Genomic DNA, 14,562 nt, shown 5'->3' with positions numbered 1-14,562 from the left:
AACTGTTCTTGCATCTAGCCCTTCCTCACAGAGCCCAGGATGGATAACAGACATAACATTAAGAACAAAGTTGAAATCATTATCTAAAAATCAGTAATGTACTTAAAAACATAAAAACCATGGGAAATTAGTTATACCAGTACAGTACTTTCATTCTTACTAGGCACCCAAGGCTTGCACACACAAAAAAAGGTCTTGAGCTGTTGCCTCTGCAAAAATGATACGGGATCTGCAGATACCCACAAACCTAGTTCTTGCCTTCTTCCATCCTCCTAGCCCTCTTGCTTCTGATCAGAGCCAGAAACCACCAAACATTCAAGCATTTCCCATGCCCTCCTTACCCATACAGTATAGCATGAAAGACTTATCTTCAAAAATGAACATTCAGTATCACCATTTTTATTTAAAATACATATATGTATCATTTTACCGTCTGTAAAGTCATCCACATCTGCTGAACGGAAAAGTATTAACCATAAAACACAGAAGCCTAAAACAATGCTGACATACCATTAAATTCCAGATAAAATCAGTGATACACTTCAAAAACAATTGCAGCACCCACAATGCCAAAGCAATTACCAAGTGATTGACTCAAACCAGACTGGAAAACAAATTAAACCCAACCCAGATCAACAGGAAAGAATTCCCCTAGTACCTGGAATACAGTCAGGGCAGTGCCAAATCAATCTCCTTTGGGAGGGAGTTCCATAGCAGGATGCAACCAGCTAAAATCTGCCCCCACAAAACAACCAAGTCAGTTTCAGTTCTGGATGAAAAACCAGATTGAAGTGGGTTTACAGTTTCATTCAAAACTCTTAGGATGGTATATGCTAAAGTGCATATATTCATGTTTACTTAACACTTAGCAGTTCTTGTATCAATACTGAGAAAGTCTTGACGGGAAAAATAAAGGCCTAAAACCCTGGCTCAGTCCACATTTGGCATGTTTCTCTGGCCGCTATCACTAGATGTACTGATTTCTGCAAGCCAAACCCAAAGAAAGTTAACAATGAATCATCCTCTAGGAATCAGAAAAAGCAGTGGGCACATGCACCCCTCCCTAGTGACTATACAACATGTAACACTAAAAAAACAGAACTCATAATACTGACACTGCAGCGTCTCTTTGCTTATATAAACACCAAGGCCAGGCTGCCATAGAAAAAAATATTTGAGGGTACAAGAAATTTCCCATGGGACAAGCTCTATCTTGTATGATCAGCTAGAAAGAAATAACAAGCAGAGAGCTTGCTTGCCCATTCAGCATTTCCAGCTCAAGGCACCAGCTAGTGCTGCCAGTGGGACTCTGCAGCAGCATATTATATATCCCCCCCCCAGTTCCTCCTTTTGTGGAAATATTTTTTTTAAAACCATCCATTCCATTTTTAACATAATAAAAGGTTATTAAAATGTGCATTTTTTATAAATTAAAAGAACACTGGTCCTTGAGAGAAATTTCATAGCCCTTTCTTGAAAAAGAACAGTCTCCTTGTGATAGATGGTATCTGTGAAATCTGAGCCACAGCTGGACTGACCGTACACTGATGATACATCAAACTGGCTGCAAGCTAACCATCCACCCAATATAGTTACCGATATATACATAATTTAAGTCACCTTCTCCCAAACAGCCCTTTTAATGTTATCACTTGAGTACTGCAATTATGTTTGAGTGGGTGGAGGAGAGAGATGCACAATAATTGAATGGGAGCCAGAGCAAAGAGTGCATGCAACAGCTTTATGTCTGCCTTCCAGCTCCTACAGAAATTGATGCTGACAGCTGGAATCTTCTATTGACCTTTCATGCTATTTACATATCCTGAGGCTTGGGCCTCTCACTTCACCTCCAGTTCCATACAACAGTTGTTTTTCCGTTAAACAAAACTAGAATCACCACCAAAAGACAAAGCTATCTGCAAACCCTTAGCTATCATTCCTAGATGTCCAGGCACATTCCAGTAAGTGTAGAAAATAAACTATTTTCCAGTAGGTTTCATCCTGTTATAATGTACACATTGAATAAGCCAAGCAACTTGCTTGTACACAGTACATGTATTCTCTGGACAGACTCAACACACAAATTCTGCCATTTTTCCAGGACACAAGCTATTATGTGTTGGAAAATGTGCTTGTGATGTAATGTTGATGCGCATTCATATGCTTTTCCTGCTGCAAATTCACAGATCCAACTAGCAAGGTACTGAAGGACCTGTATTCAGAAATATAATGGTGCAGCACTTTTGAAAAGGATCTTTTGAATAAATCTCTGACTTCATGGAGAACTATCCTCATGCTTTTTCTATACAATTTTGTTAGGCATGCTTCCATTTTGATTTTATCAAGATAATTTTTTTCATGGAACTATTTCTATTCCATTATACCTAAATGAACAAATCCAGACTTGCAGTTCAAAAGTCTTATGTATCAAATGCATGTAATCTTACCAAAAGGGGAAACATTTAAACATGAAACTTGTTGATGACATGATCAAGAAGACCAGCTTTGGATCCATAGTATGCAGTATAAAACTGTCAAATTGACATTAAACTAAAAGGAAACAAGGATAAGATAAACAACTGAAGCTCACAGCTGTCCTCCCATTATGTGCTACAGCTGCTCATATATGGAAAGTGGAGAAACAAAAATAACCCATCTGCAATTGTTTTCTGCAGTGGCTCCCTTCCCCCAAACAGATGCAGAGCAATCTTCACAGAGAACCTGAGGTAGTAGCTGAAGTATTGCCTCAGCGATCATCATTCAGCACTTTGTACGGGGAGAACAAAAGACCAGTGTTAAAAGCATCTCATCAGCTAGCGAAAGATGCCACAAAACAAGTCTTTGATATAGTTTTAGTGGAGATCCAAAGAAAATTCTTAATAATTCAGAGACAAGACCAGTACAGGTAAGAAACAACCAAATGGCGTAAATTCAGCCATAAACTGTAGTTGTACATTAAAAAAGAGGTACCAGTATTTTCTTTTATTTAATGTATGAATTGGTAAATATTTTATGCTGTCCACAAATATGGAAAGTGGCACATCTTTCCCTTTGAACCTATTTTGCATACTAGTAGCCACTTGATGTGTGAAGTTTGTTGACAATAGAAAAGTTAAGAATCTTTGGAGCTGCTCAGTTTTTCCATTAATGAAGCAATTTCCTCCCTGTATTTCCTTGTATTTTCAACGCTAATGATTTACATCCAGTGTTTTCTCAGAACTTGGAATAATTCCACCTGTTCTGTTATCTTCTGAGACATATTTATCCAGTTCATGGTTTAAAAATGAACAGTTTATACACTTCCTTCCAAAGTATTATTGCCACTTATAATTGTTTCTATTTGTCTTATATCTATGATTGACTACACATGAAAAAAGAACCTGTGTGTGGGTTTTTTAGGGTTCAAAAAATTATCCACCCCCGCTTTATTGGTGATATCAGAATTGTTAAGTTAGGCAGGTTTCACTATTTCAAAATTTGATTACATGGCAATTTTGAAGGCACATATTTATCTGATACTAGATCAGCCTATTCAGGAAACATGTACAAAATCGGGGCGAGGAGACTAGAACAGATCAAAAGCAATGCAGCCAAGCATATGATACCGCACAGTCAAGTAAGAGGCACTTGGCCTGCTCCCAGTCTGTGATGCTGGGCCAATTCTAAGCCTTTTCTTCTGTTCCTGTCTCTGGTTTGTCTGGTGTATTTAGACAGTTTTTCCATGATGATTCAATAACCTTGTTCGGTTTTACTGTGAGCTCTGAACAAAGGAGAAGCATCCATGCTTGAATAAAGCTGAAAGGATAAGACTGGAACACATTATTGTGGTAGCAAGAGTCACTGTGCATACCAACATAAGATGGTGTTTGAGCCCAACTGGTATCTGCAGTTTCAGTTCTTCGGTTACCTACAAAAGAAGATTTGCACATTAGAAGTCAAATAGGGCCACCTTCATTCAAAATGTATATTCACAATTTAACTGTAATCATTTCTCTTCCTATATTCTTTAATTAAAAATGTATTGCAATCCAGCCACCCCATACCTTTCAGAGCCTGGGGCAGCTGCTCCTTGCTTCCTTCAGAAGCAGGCAACATTACCTTCTTGGTCTTCCTTGTCAGACCAAAGAACTGCTCACATCATAGGGAAGAAAAGATAATCCAGCCTACCACTCATTTCCAGTTACTTTATCCACAAGAGAAAATCTCTGCCTCTTTCCCCTTCCCATGATTCCCTCTGAGGTTTATTAGCCACCAGGAGCAGTGTGGAAGTTCCCATCTGCTTATCAGCCCCACCCTTATCTACCTACAGCCTATACTGGCTGCTTTCTGGTCAGGCGACTTGCAAGCAAGCAGCTTCTTAGCCTAACAGTCTGTTTCAGCATCTTAAAAGTTGCCTTGCATCAACCAACTTTACAGCTCAATCCTACACATGACTATTCAGGAGCAAGTTCCAGGAAGTCCAGTGGTGTTTCATCCCATGTGCAGGGAAGGGATTGTAGCCTTAAATCATTTTTCCATATAGTAATGTGGTGAAAAAATTGAAGATTAGCATTTCCAGCCAAACAGCCTTCTCAGCTGGAAACAAGAGCTACAATCCTATGAACATTTAGGCTACTAAAATCCAAGTGGAGCCTATTTACCAGGACCAAGCAGTGACAAAAAATTAAAACAGATGAATCAAAATTGTTACAGACAGATCTATTTCTAGAAAAACTAAGAGATGTAAGAAGTATGAACACACATCTTTGAACTTCATGCTATCCCAATGGCATGTGTGTATATTCTTCTGAGAACATGGAGCTTCTATTTCAGTTTCTTTCAAACATTCCAGTGAAAGGAAGACTAAAAGAGAGGGGGGAAACAGAACATAAACTTAATATTCAGGAAAGAGATCACTCATATTTTTCATGAAGTATGTCTCTCAATTCTGTATCTATCTTTACCCATCTCCTTAATGCTTCTATAAAAAATACAATATTTTATCCCCAAATTTTTAATGATTCTATATTGCCCTGTTTTTATTCTTCTTCCAATTGTTCCCATTCTCATTCCCCAAAGAAGAAAAGTCAGTCTCGCTTACATTTTTGGCAATGCATAAATAGATCTGGACTCTTCAGTACAGTAGAGACTTTCCCATCATTCTCTGCCGGCCGATGATACCGGCAGTGCAGAGGTAATAATGCTCTAAAACAGGAAAAGCATTCAGGGTCAGGTCTCATATAAACGAGGACAGAAACGTCAGCAGCTAAGTACTCGGGAGCTTCCAAATCTATGTTATCTGCCATCATCAGTGCCTGTAGAAAAAGTATAACAACATAATTAAAAGCAGGGCATTATTTCACAATATAATCCCATTATAGGCAGTAGCACCACAGCTACCGTATCTTGTAGAGAAGCCCCAAGGCTGGTACCAGTGATTTATTCATGTACAGTACTTGTCTGTTAGTAATGCTGTACAGGTGACTCCCCACTTATTTGGGAGTTACATTCTGTGAAATGTTTGTAACTGGGGAGCCCAATGCAGTATCTATAGCTTCCTGCCCAACAGCTGTTGAGTGGGGTAGAGAGGCAGAAGGGGGAGCTCCCGTATGCCATTTTTGAGTCTTTGGAGGCTCTTTGGAGGCTTTTTTTTCTGGACTTCTGGCTCACTGTCGTCCTCTTTGGGCTCTGGGGAAGGTCTCCTTGTGAGCCACAAGGACTTTCCAGCTCTCTCCCACCACTCAGGTTAGAGTTTGTTTGTCTGTCTGTCTGTCTGTCTGTCTGTCTGTCTGTTTGTTTGTTTGTTTCCTGGCACTGCACATATATGCAGTTGCACGTGAGTCAAATGTGTGTAAGTGAAGGGGGGATGCTTGTATTGTGAAATAATGTTCTTAACAACAACTTAACAATGCAAGCGAAAATTGTCAGGGGTGTCAGTAAAGTAAAATGGAAGTTAAAAACAATGTGAGTAATAAAGACAACTTCAGAAAGAAGCAGGGGAGGCACTGTATTGTGTTTGGCAAATACCCAAAATAGACTCATCTCCAATGGTTTCTTAATCGAGTGCCTACTTGTACCTTTAAAACATGAACACAGGAATGTAACATTACAGCTAGCACTTACAATAACAGTTACAAGGATCCAAAAAGCTATGTAAGGCCAGTATGATTTGGTCCGTCTTTGATTATCAAGATTTTATGCCATAAGTAGCCAACCTGGTGCCCTCCAGAAGTTGTTGCACTACATCTCCCATCATCCCTGACAATCCTATACACACTCATCTGGGATCAAGTCCCACTGAGTTCAGTGGGGCTAACTTAAGAGGAGGTATGTATAGTATTGCTCTGCCACAGATAGAGCAGTTAGGCTCATAACTGTTTGCTTCCAAGAAGGGAGAGGTGCTTTTATGCCATTAGAAGCCTAACTTTATGTACATCTAGCCATTTCGTGCCCTATTAGCTTTCCCCGCCCACAAAAGTCATCCCAAAAACCTTACCTCAGTGAGATTGTGGTTTTGTAAAGATGTCAATTCATAGGGATCCACATATAGTCCTTTTGGTAAGTGTACCTTAGTTGCCACCATGCAGTTTCTGAGGCTTTCGTCAGCTGTACTGATATTTACCCGAATCAGCAGATTTCTAACATTTAAAACAAGAAGCTTTTACAACAGAATGCCTTCAAAACATACCAATCTCACTTGTGTATAAAGTACTTTTAAAAGACTGTGTTACTATATTTTTAATCTGCAGGTTTTTTCCTATGGCTACAGGGCCCCACATATTTGGGTCTGGGGAAACTGAGAATGTTTCTGAGAGATTTATCACTAACATTCAATTTTATGTGTTTTAATTGTTGGTTGTAAGTTGCTTTGTGTTGCCCTCGGCAAGTTAAAGCAACTAACTAACTAACTAGTGTTTTAATTGTAGCTTTGTGTCTTTTTCCATATTTCTGCTCTGAGACCATTTTCTGGTATGTGGCAATAAATAAATGGTAATAACCCCCACTGAAACTGAGAAGAAACTCACAACATATAACTTTTTCATCTTTGTATTAATGGACAGTTGAAGCTGAGAAGTCTCAATCTAATTGGCTCTACATCACTTTAATTGGACTAAGATTCAATACAACTAGATATTGGTCCGAGTTGTCTATGAATCCATGTGACTAAAGATAGACTGCAACTTTTATTAACAACTGTTCAATGGAATACCAGCATCCCACAGCATCCATAAACATGCCACTAGTACATTTAGTTTAACATATCAGTTCACTTGACTACGTACATACTGCCATGGTAAAGCAGATGCAAAAGAGGTCTTATTAAGACACTAATAACAGAACCACTAACCAATATCTGTTGGTCATAAACCCACCTGTGAAAGCCATCTTTCAAAAGCTGTTGCCTGACCTCAGGACACATGTTCTGTGCATCTATAAAAACAGAAAATACATGAGAAACTGACATATTTTAAAGCAATCTAAAACACCATTTCAACACAGTCAGAGTTTGTTCTTCTGTTCTTTAGGAACGCCTTTTACAGGACAGAGGAACTGAAGTAATTTTGATCAATAAAAAGATTATTCTCTTTTGAAGCCATGGCAGACAACAGACTTTTAATCCAGTTTTGCAATTAGTTGCTGACTAATAGCCTAAATAACCCAGTGGCAACCACACTAGCCCTTCCACCTCCCTACCACCAATTCTAGAAGGCACAGCTTACAGCTAAAGAAAAACAAAAGATCTATGTTTGCAGTGAGCCTCCCACCACAAAAAACTGAGCCTTCCAACAACCAGAACACTCCACTGTTTCTGACAGTGTTCCCTCTATGTCAGAGAGAGGGAAAGAAGCTAGCAACAATCAGAAATCATCATTGTGTTTCCCTGGGTAGAGAAGCAATGCATAAATCAATGGCTGCTGATTTCTCCTCAGGGTGGAGGAAGACATTCAAATGCAGAAGAAGATGGGATGTGCTAGGAGTAGATATCAAAACACTTGTTTCTAATTAGGCAGTTTAAATATTGCCGTCTAAAGACTCACAATGGTCCTGAGTTACTCCTGTGGGCTCAGTGGACTGCTCAACAATGTAAAATGATTTTACATAAAGGAAAAAGACATAAGCTTATTGAATGTGTTAGAAGATAGTCAATAAGGCAATGAAGTGGATTTGCATACATCTATTAAAAATGCAAACACAGTATCAATAAAGGACAGTTAAGCACTCTGCAACGCATATGGAATCCAAGAAAAAGAATAATGTACAACGTTTGTTCACCAACTAGCTTCGGGAAAATAACATGGATTTCAACTTACACAAGCATTTTGGTATGCACACACAAAAAATGATCCAAAATGAGTGGATACTTGTCTGAAGAAGCACATTCTTTTCCTGCTGAAACATCTCAGAATAAAACTACAAGGAAAAACAAATCACATTAAAGAATAGGAGCTTTTGTCCATGGCTTAGAACTTGATTTGTGACAAAACTGTGTGAAAGTAACAGTAACAGTAACAATTAATTCACTCTAAGACAGGGGTTGTCAACTTGGTCCCTAGCACCCACTAGTGGGCATTTCTGGATTCTAGGTGGGCAGTAGGGGATTCTACGGCACAAGCTGAATCCTCCTTCCATCGAGCACTGGTGGGCGGTAAGGAAATTTTACCATCAAGAAAGATGCATTAGTAGGTGGTAGGTATAGAAAGGTTGACTACCCCTGCTCTAAGATAAGTCTTTAAATGGAAATTCCCAAGAAAGAAAATAATAAGCAAAGTGAAACATTATTGCTTTTAGGGTATGTGCATTTTTCCAGACCTTCTCAGGATTGTATCACAGCATGCTTTGGCTCAAACTATGAATATCTGTGCCCCAATTACACAGAAAGCCTGAGATAATGTAGAGCTTCACAACAATGAAGGAATATAAGATATACACTGCCATGTCCATATGGGCCCTACAATTAGCCATCTGAAGGCCATGTTTAAATCAATGTTATCCCTGCTCATATGTCTCTGAAACCCAGTGTCTAACAAAATTAACAAAAGTGTAACTTAGAATCACTTAACTCAGCCATATGAAAACTCTGATCATAATTATAAAAAAAGCACAACCCCTGCACCCAAGCCTGGAAAGTCAGATGTCTGTATTTAACTTATCTAGCCTACACTGCATTGTTCTAGTTAAAATGTTATTGTGTAGTAAGTGTTCATGATGAGCAATGCACTCCCATCCATATCCTCAGACGAGAAAAGATAATGTGGCAGGTGGGTGGGGAAATGACTCCTGCTTGGAAGTGGAAATTGGCACTGTGGGAAGATAACCAAGGAGAATCAACACTCTATTCATGTCACTACAACGTATACAGGCATATGAAGTTAATGGCACTGCAGCACCTAAGCCACCTTGTCACAGAATCAGAGATCACAAGTGTATAGCCTGTGGGGAGAGCTGTGTATTCCTCTTTCTTTCCCTCTTTGGAAGAAAACCAGGGACATAAAACCAGGGACATAACTACTCCACCCTACAGCCTTTTCCATCCACTGTTTTGAATGTTCTTTGAAGATGCCTTGACAGAGATACTGTCCATGCTGACAGTATTCTACCATGTACAGTGGTACCTCGGGTTAAGTACTTAATTCTGTTCTTATCCTGAAGCAAAGTTCTTAACCTGAAGCACTATTTCTGGCTTAGTGGAGTGTGTAACCTGAAGCGTATGTAACCTGAAGCGTATGTAACCCGAAGTACCACTGTATATGGATTTATAAAGCCTTAATGTGGCCAAACAAATCATATGTATGTATGTTACTTTGTATGTATTATTATGTATGAACTGGCACTTTTACAAGTGCCACTTGCAAGAAACCAATACTCCAGTGTGACAGCACTCCTCACTGATATTAGGCAGGCACCTTCACTGTATTGTTTTTGGCACCTGCTAGATTATTTTTTTTAGGCAAGCTTACCCATACTTTATTTAATTATGTACATTGTTAACAACTGTTGGTTTTACTTATATTTGCTCTTAACATTCAATTTTATCAATACTTTAATGAATATTTTTGTTGTTTATCATTTATTTCACAAAATTTATATACCACTTGATTGTAACCACTTAGGGGTTTTGGATGATTAATCGGTATATAAATTCTATTAAATAAATAATATAAATAATGTGTTTCCAATCTCATGCCCGCTATATATTTATATCATTCATACAAGAGTGCTCCTGTTTTTGCCAGCTATGTTCCCTTGGGAGCTTTGAGCTTCGCAGCCAAGAAGCCTGCCCGAGCCACCAACAGACTTACAAGGAAATAAGCCCCAGTGAAATAATCTTTTCCCCCCCTCCGCATAGAGGAGGAACTATATAAAAAGAGAAGACCCTTCTACTTGTCGTATTAAAGACACTTCTGTCAACAGTTTGGAATTTTTGAAGCAAATTGAATTATTTTGCAAACTCGCACGAGGCAGGAACATTCAACCTTCCGAAGAATACCTATCTCAAGCATTTGGGGGCACAAAGGGAGAGAGGGGAAGCAATCCGAAAACTAGTGGCGGCGAGTGCAACTTTCTGAAGCAGCAACCACCCCAGGCTCCCCCGAAGAGGAGAAGATCTAGCGGCGCCCCAGGACGCAGCCCTTTCGCTTGGTCTAAATGTCACTCTAGGCGACGCTGCTAGGCGACCATTCCCACGACCCCTGACCAGGAGCTCTGCGAGCGAAGGCTGGCGGTCCGCAGGGCCACTGAGCTCCCCCACCCGCTTCCCGCAAGCACCCAGTCGAGAGTATCCCCTCGGAATATGCTGCCTCCCGGGCTGAAGATACGAGGGCGGGAGGGCCAGCTCTTCCCGCACCTCGAGAGGGCCGCGGGGTCTAAACCCCACGCAGCCCAACGGTGCCCCCTTACTTCATGCACGCGCCGCCTCTTCCGCCCACAACCAAGGTCCTCCCCCCCTTCCAGAGCGTGCCCATGGGCGCCTGACTTGGAGAGCATAGTCGGACTGACCTCCACCTAGCCAGGGCCTCCGCCTCCGCCTTTCTCAGAACCATAGGGAGAAGGAAAGGAAGCGAGGAAAAGCAAAGAGAAGCTCCGCGGAACCTCTGCGAAGACGTCCCTTCGCAGGCACATTCAGGGACAGCAATGCCGAAGGGGGCCTGATGGAGCGGCGGCGGCGCTGAGCCGTTGTCATGGTGACGAGTGGGATGCTGGCGCGCGTGCGCCACGCTGCTGCTGCAGCCGATGCAGAGGAAAATAGGAAGAAGCAGTGAGGTCCTTGGGGCCTCGGAAGAAGGAGGAGCCGCGGTGCGTGCGCAGGCCGGGCAGAGGCCGGGACTCGGTTTCTCCTTCGCCTGCCTTAGTCGCCCTGCTCGCCTTTGGAAACAATCTGTTTTGAAAAGCTGAGGCGCTGAATGGGGTCTGAGAGGGATGCTCTCCTAGGTGGCGAAATACGAGTTTCGCTATTGAGTGCACAGTGCCACTCAAGCATGCCGTTGTGAAGCCACTGGCAGTTTTTAATATCTGAAGTGGGATCCTGTTTCATAAGCGGTTTTAAACTTCTTGCTCCTTTTAAACACCGCTAACGTGTCTCAATAGCTTACCAAAATAAAAAAGTTGGTTCACTGGGCATGAATGAATGTGGTGTCTTCTGAGTGAGTCTACAGCAGGATGTCTTACGTGGCAAAGAAGTGCGGCATCAAATTAAACCCTCCCTCTATTGTTTTAATCTATGAAGATCAGCTCAGGAATAATATACGCAAGCGCATCATGCCTATCCGGAATTTCTCCAAGTTCTCAGGTATAGCATGCTTATTTTTCTAACCTATCGCTGGTCCCTCCCCCAAAATAGGCAAGTTCAGATACTGCTGCCACCACAGGAGTTTGTCTAGCACAACCTTCACCAAACTGGTGCTGTCCAGATGTTTTGAACTACACTTCCCATCAGCTCCAATGAGTGGCTGTTGGCTAAGGCTGATGGGAGTTGTAGTCCAAAACGTCTGGAGGGCACCAGGTTGATGAAGCCTGATCTAGCAGCTCAGCACTGGAGATGGTGGACAATCCAATATACAGGGGGAAAGGAATAATTCCTTAAGCATAGGTGGCAATACTGGCAACAATCTGTAAACTACACATTGTTTAGTTATCATTGAATGCACATGACCACATTCAGGATTGTGTTTGAGAAAGGTACTGCTTCAGCCATTTAGTTCTTAAGCTTTTGTGCGTTTTATAGTGGAATTTGGCTTTTCACTCTACAGAAGGCAGCAGGTGTGATATATATATAGTCCGCATCTCCCTCTGTTCCTCACAAATAGGTGAGAAAGAGGTGGGAAATAGTCCTCAGAGACATATATTTCCGGATTAGCTTTAGGAAAAACGTTTTAAAATGCATATTTACAAATAAACAAAATTATGATTTTTTGTTACCTGGCCTTTTTGTCTTTTCATTGGTGTAGATTGCAGCAGGGCAGCAGAACAGCTAAAGAATAATCCTCGGCACAAGACTTATTTAGAAGGTGTCTCAATGGAACAGCTACAAAAATTACACAATTTGCTGAGATGCCAGTTGGGGGGACAAAATCTGACTCAGGGTCTGGAGCAAATTCAGCGGGAAGAAACAATTGACCCAGAAGAGGACCTGAACAAACTAGATGACAAGGAGCTAGCCAAAAGGAAAGAAATTATGGATGCATTGTTTGAAAAGAACAGGAAAAAGAAAGATGACCCTGATTTTGTCTACAACATAGAGGTGAAGTTCCCACAAGAAGAGCTTGAAGCCTGTGAGTGGGATGATGAATCAGATGATGAGTTTTGATCCATAATCAAGCCGTGGATTGAAGAATCTTCTCATATTGGGAATATATATCTCATGCCCCTTCATATTTTAGCAACCAAACTTGAGTAATCAGTCAGCTGCTACATTTTATACTGTGAAATTAGATCAAGACTTACATTTTTTAAAAAAATGTAAACATGTTAATGAAAAAGTGTTTGGAGGTGCTTAATGAAAAAGATACAAGCAGGCTCAAAAGAATTTTATATAGACTGTATGCTAGTTCTTTGCCGTTGTAAGTAAAACAATGGATCTACTTTAGTACTTCACACTGCAGCATTAACTTTGCAAAAAAATTAACTCTGCAAGTAATTGATGTCATATTTATTGTTTTGCAATGTTGTTTAATTACCAGAGGTGCCAGTTTGTCCGTTGAACTTCCAAACTTTCAGTTACCTCTCTATTTTTTTTTAATGCATCAGAATATGAGCTACAATATTTGATAGTTTAATATTACTGTTTCACACTGAAGTGATACCGTTGTTTTTTTGTTTTTGTTTTTAAAGAATTGCTTTTGGGGAATCACAGTGAAACCATTTATTTTTAAGTATGCAGGGCTGTGTTGAAACTAATGCTCTTAAGTTATTGTTAACATGGGGTTTTTGGGGTGTGATAAAGAATGATTTAGAAGTCAAATTAACGAGCAGTCCTAAAGCCAGCTGAGAGGCCATTAGAAACATTAAGCAGCATTGTGCTAGCAAAGAGGGAGTCCTTACTACATTAGCAGAAAGCACTGCTAGCATATAAAAGTAATAGGGGAGGAGGCAGGGGAAAAACTGCTCTCCCCCTTTCTACCTTGATTGGAGCGAAGGAAGTGATTATTCCTTTGCCACAGAATCAAACAGACACTAACTTAGGATTGTTAGGATTGTTCTGTTTCAGTTAGTCTTTTATGTGGTGCTAATAATGGATGCTTTATTGTGATATTAAAATTATATGCTTTCTGTTTCCATTTTTATGTAGTCAGACCTGAAGAAACAACTGTCCAATAAAGTAATTTTGAAAAACTGAAAGAGTCGGTAATGTTGACAGAATTAAATGATGTCTGATAACAAGAATGACAGGTGTATGAAATCATGGCAACAATAGACTACTTTTTAGAAAAGGTTATTGAGTCTGCCTAAAGAATGTGTTAGCCACTGTATTTTTTTTTTCTACGGGCCCTGCAGGTGAGCTACTGAATAGTGTAATAAATGTGCACTAGTTTTCCCTTCTCAGTTTCACCTCCATAGCTGGGAGTCCAGCTAAAACAATGTGAAACTGAAAAGGCACTTCTGATGCTTCACCAATGCAGTTCTCTTGTTTATTGACCCTGTTGTGGGTCCCATTCTGTAGAATTTTAACTCAGTTTGGGAAAGGGTGTGTGTATGTGAGTTGGGCTCAGAGAATACATGAAGACACCACAAAATATATATTTATACACACAAACACACACACATTCAAATTCAAAAATGTACCCCAAGACACATGTATGCAAACTATAAATTTCAAACATATATAAAATTTGGTCTCCAGAGGGCAATGTTTTATTACTTAACTACTCACTTTTGGCAAATTTCTTCACTTTGCAGGAACCTCAGAACATTTAAAAGTATCTCTCCAGGCACAGAGCAGCTTAGGAATAAGTTGTATTGCTCCTTGGACACTGTACAGTCTCTAGTGTTTGGAAAAGTATTAAAACTGATTAATTGGATTTTTTTTTAAATTTACTTGACAGGAGGCCTTTTTCAGTAAGACATATACTTGTGATAGAAAGTTTC

The 14,562-nt window shown here is 40.2% G+C and overlaps 2 protein-coding genes across 7 annotated transcripts; one reads left to right on the top strand and one right to left on the bottom strand.

Moving 5' to 3' along the window:
* Positions 1–383: 383 nt before the first annotated feature.
* Positions 384–11,109, bottom strand: PIGX (phosphatidylinositol glycan anchor biosynthesis class X). Of its 6 annotated transcripts, none has more exons than XM_083613951.1 (7): positions 10,978–11,109; positions 8,292–8,391; positions 7,353–7,410; positions 6,476–6,617; positions 5,081–5,294; positions 4,742–4,842; positions 384–3,907 (listed from the first exon to the last, which is right to left on the bottom strand). In XM_083613951.1, the coding sequence occupies exons 2-7, from the start codon at positions 8,377–8,379 to the stop codon at positions 3,749–3,751; spliced, it is 762 nt and encodes a 253-aa protein (XP_083470077.1). In that variant the 5' UTR covers positions 8,380–8,391; positions 10,978–11,109; the 3' UTR covers positions 384–3,748. The 6 variants fall into 6 exon arrangements, with proteins under 6 accessions (XP_083470077.1, XP_083470072.1, XP_083470074.1 ...); XM_083613946.1 differs by having other exon boundaries at positions 10,879–11,090; XM_083613948.1 differs by lacking the exon at positions 10,978–11,109 and adding an exon at positions 10,826–10,923.
* A 524-nt stretch (positions 11,110–11,633) lies between these two features.
* On the top strand, positions 11,634–13,815 carry CEP19 (centrosomal protein 19). Its single transcript, XM_083613979.1, has 2 exons — positions 11,634–11,767; positions 12,426–13,815. Exons 1-2 carry the CDS (start codon positions 11,638–11,640, stop codon positions 12,782–12,784), a joined length of 489 nt encoding a protein of 162 aa, XP_083470105.1. The 5' UTR covers positions 11,634–11,637; the 3' UTR covers positions 12,785–13,815.
* Positions 13,816–14,562: the final 747 nt, after the last annotated feature.

Source organism: Podarcis filfolensis (genome assembly GCF_964270895.1).
Source record: "Podarcis filfolensis genome assembly, chromosome: 5".
Taxonomy (NCBI): Eukaryota; Metazoa; Chordata; class Lepidosauria; order Squamata; family Lacertidae; genus Podarcis; species Podarcis filfolensis.
This window is presented reverse-complemented; position numbering and strand designations above follow the sequence as displayed.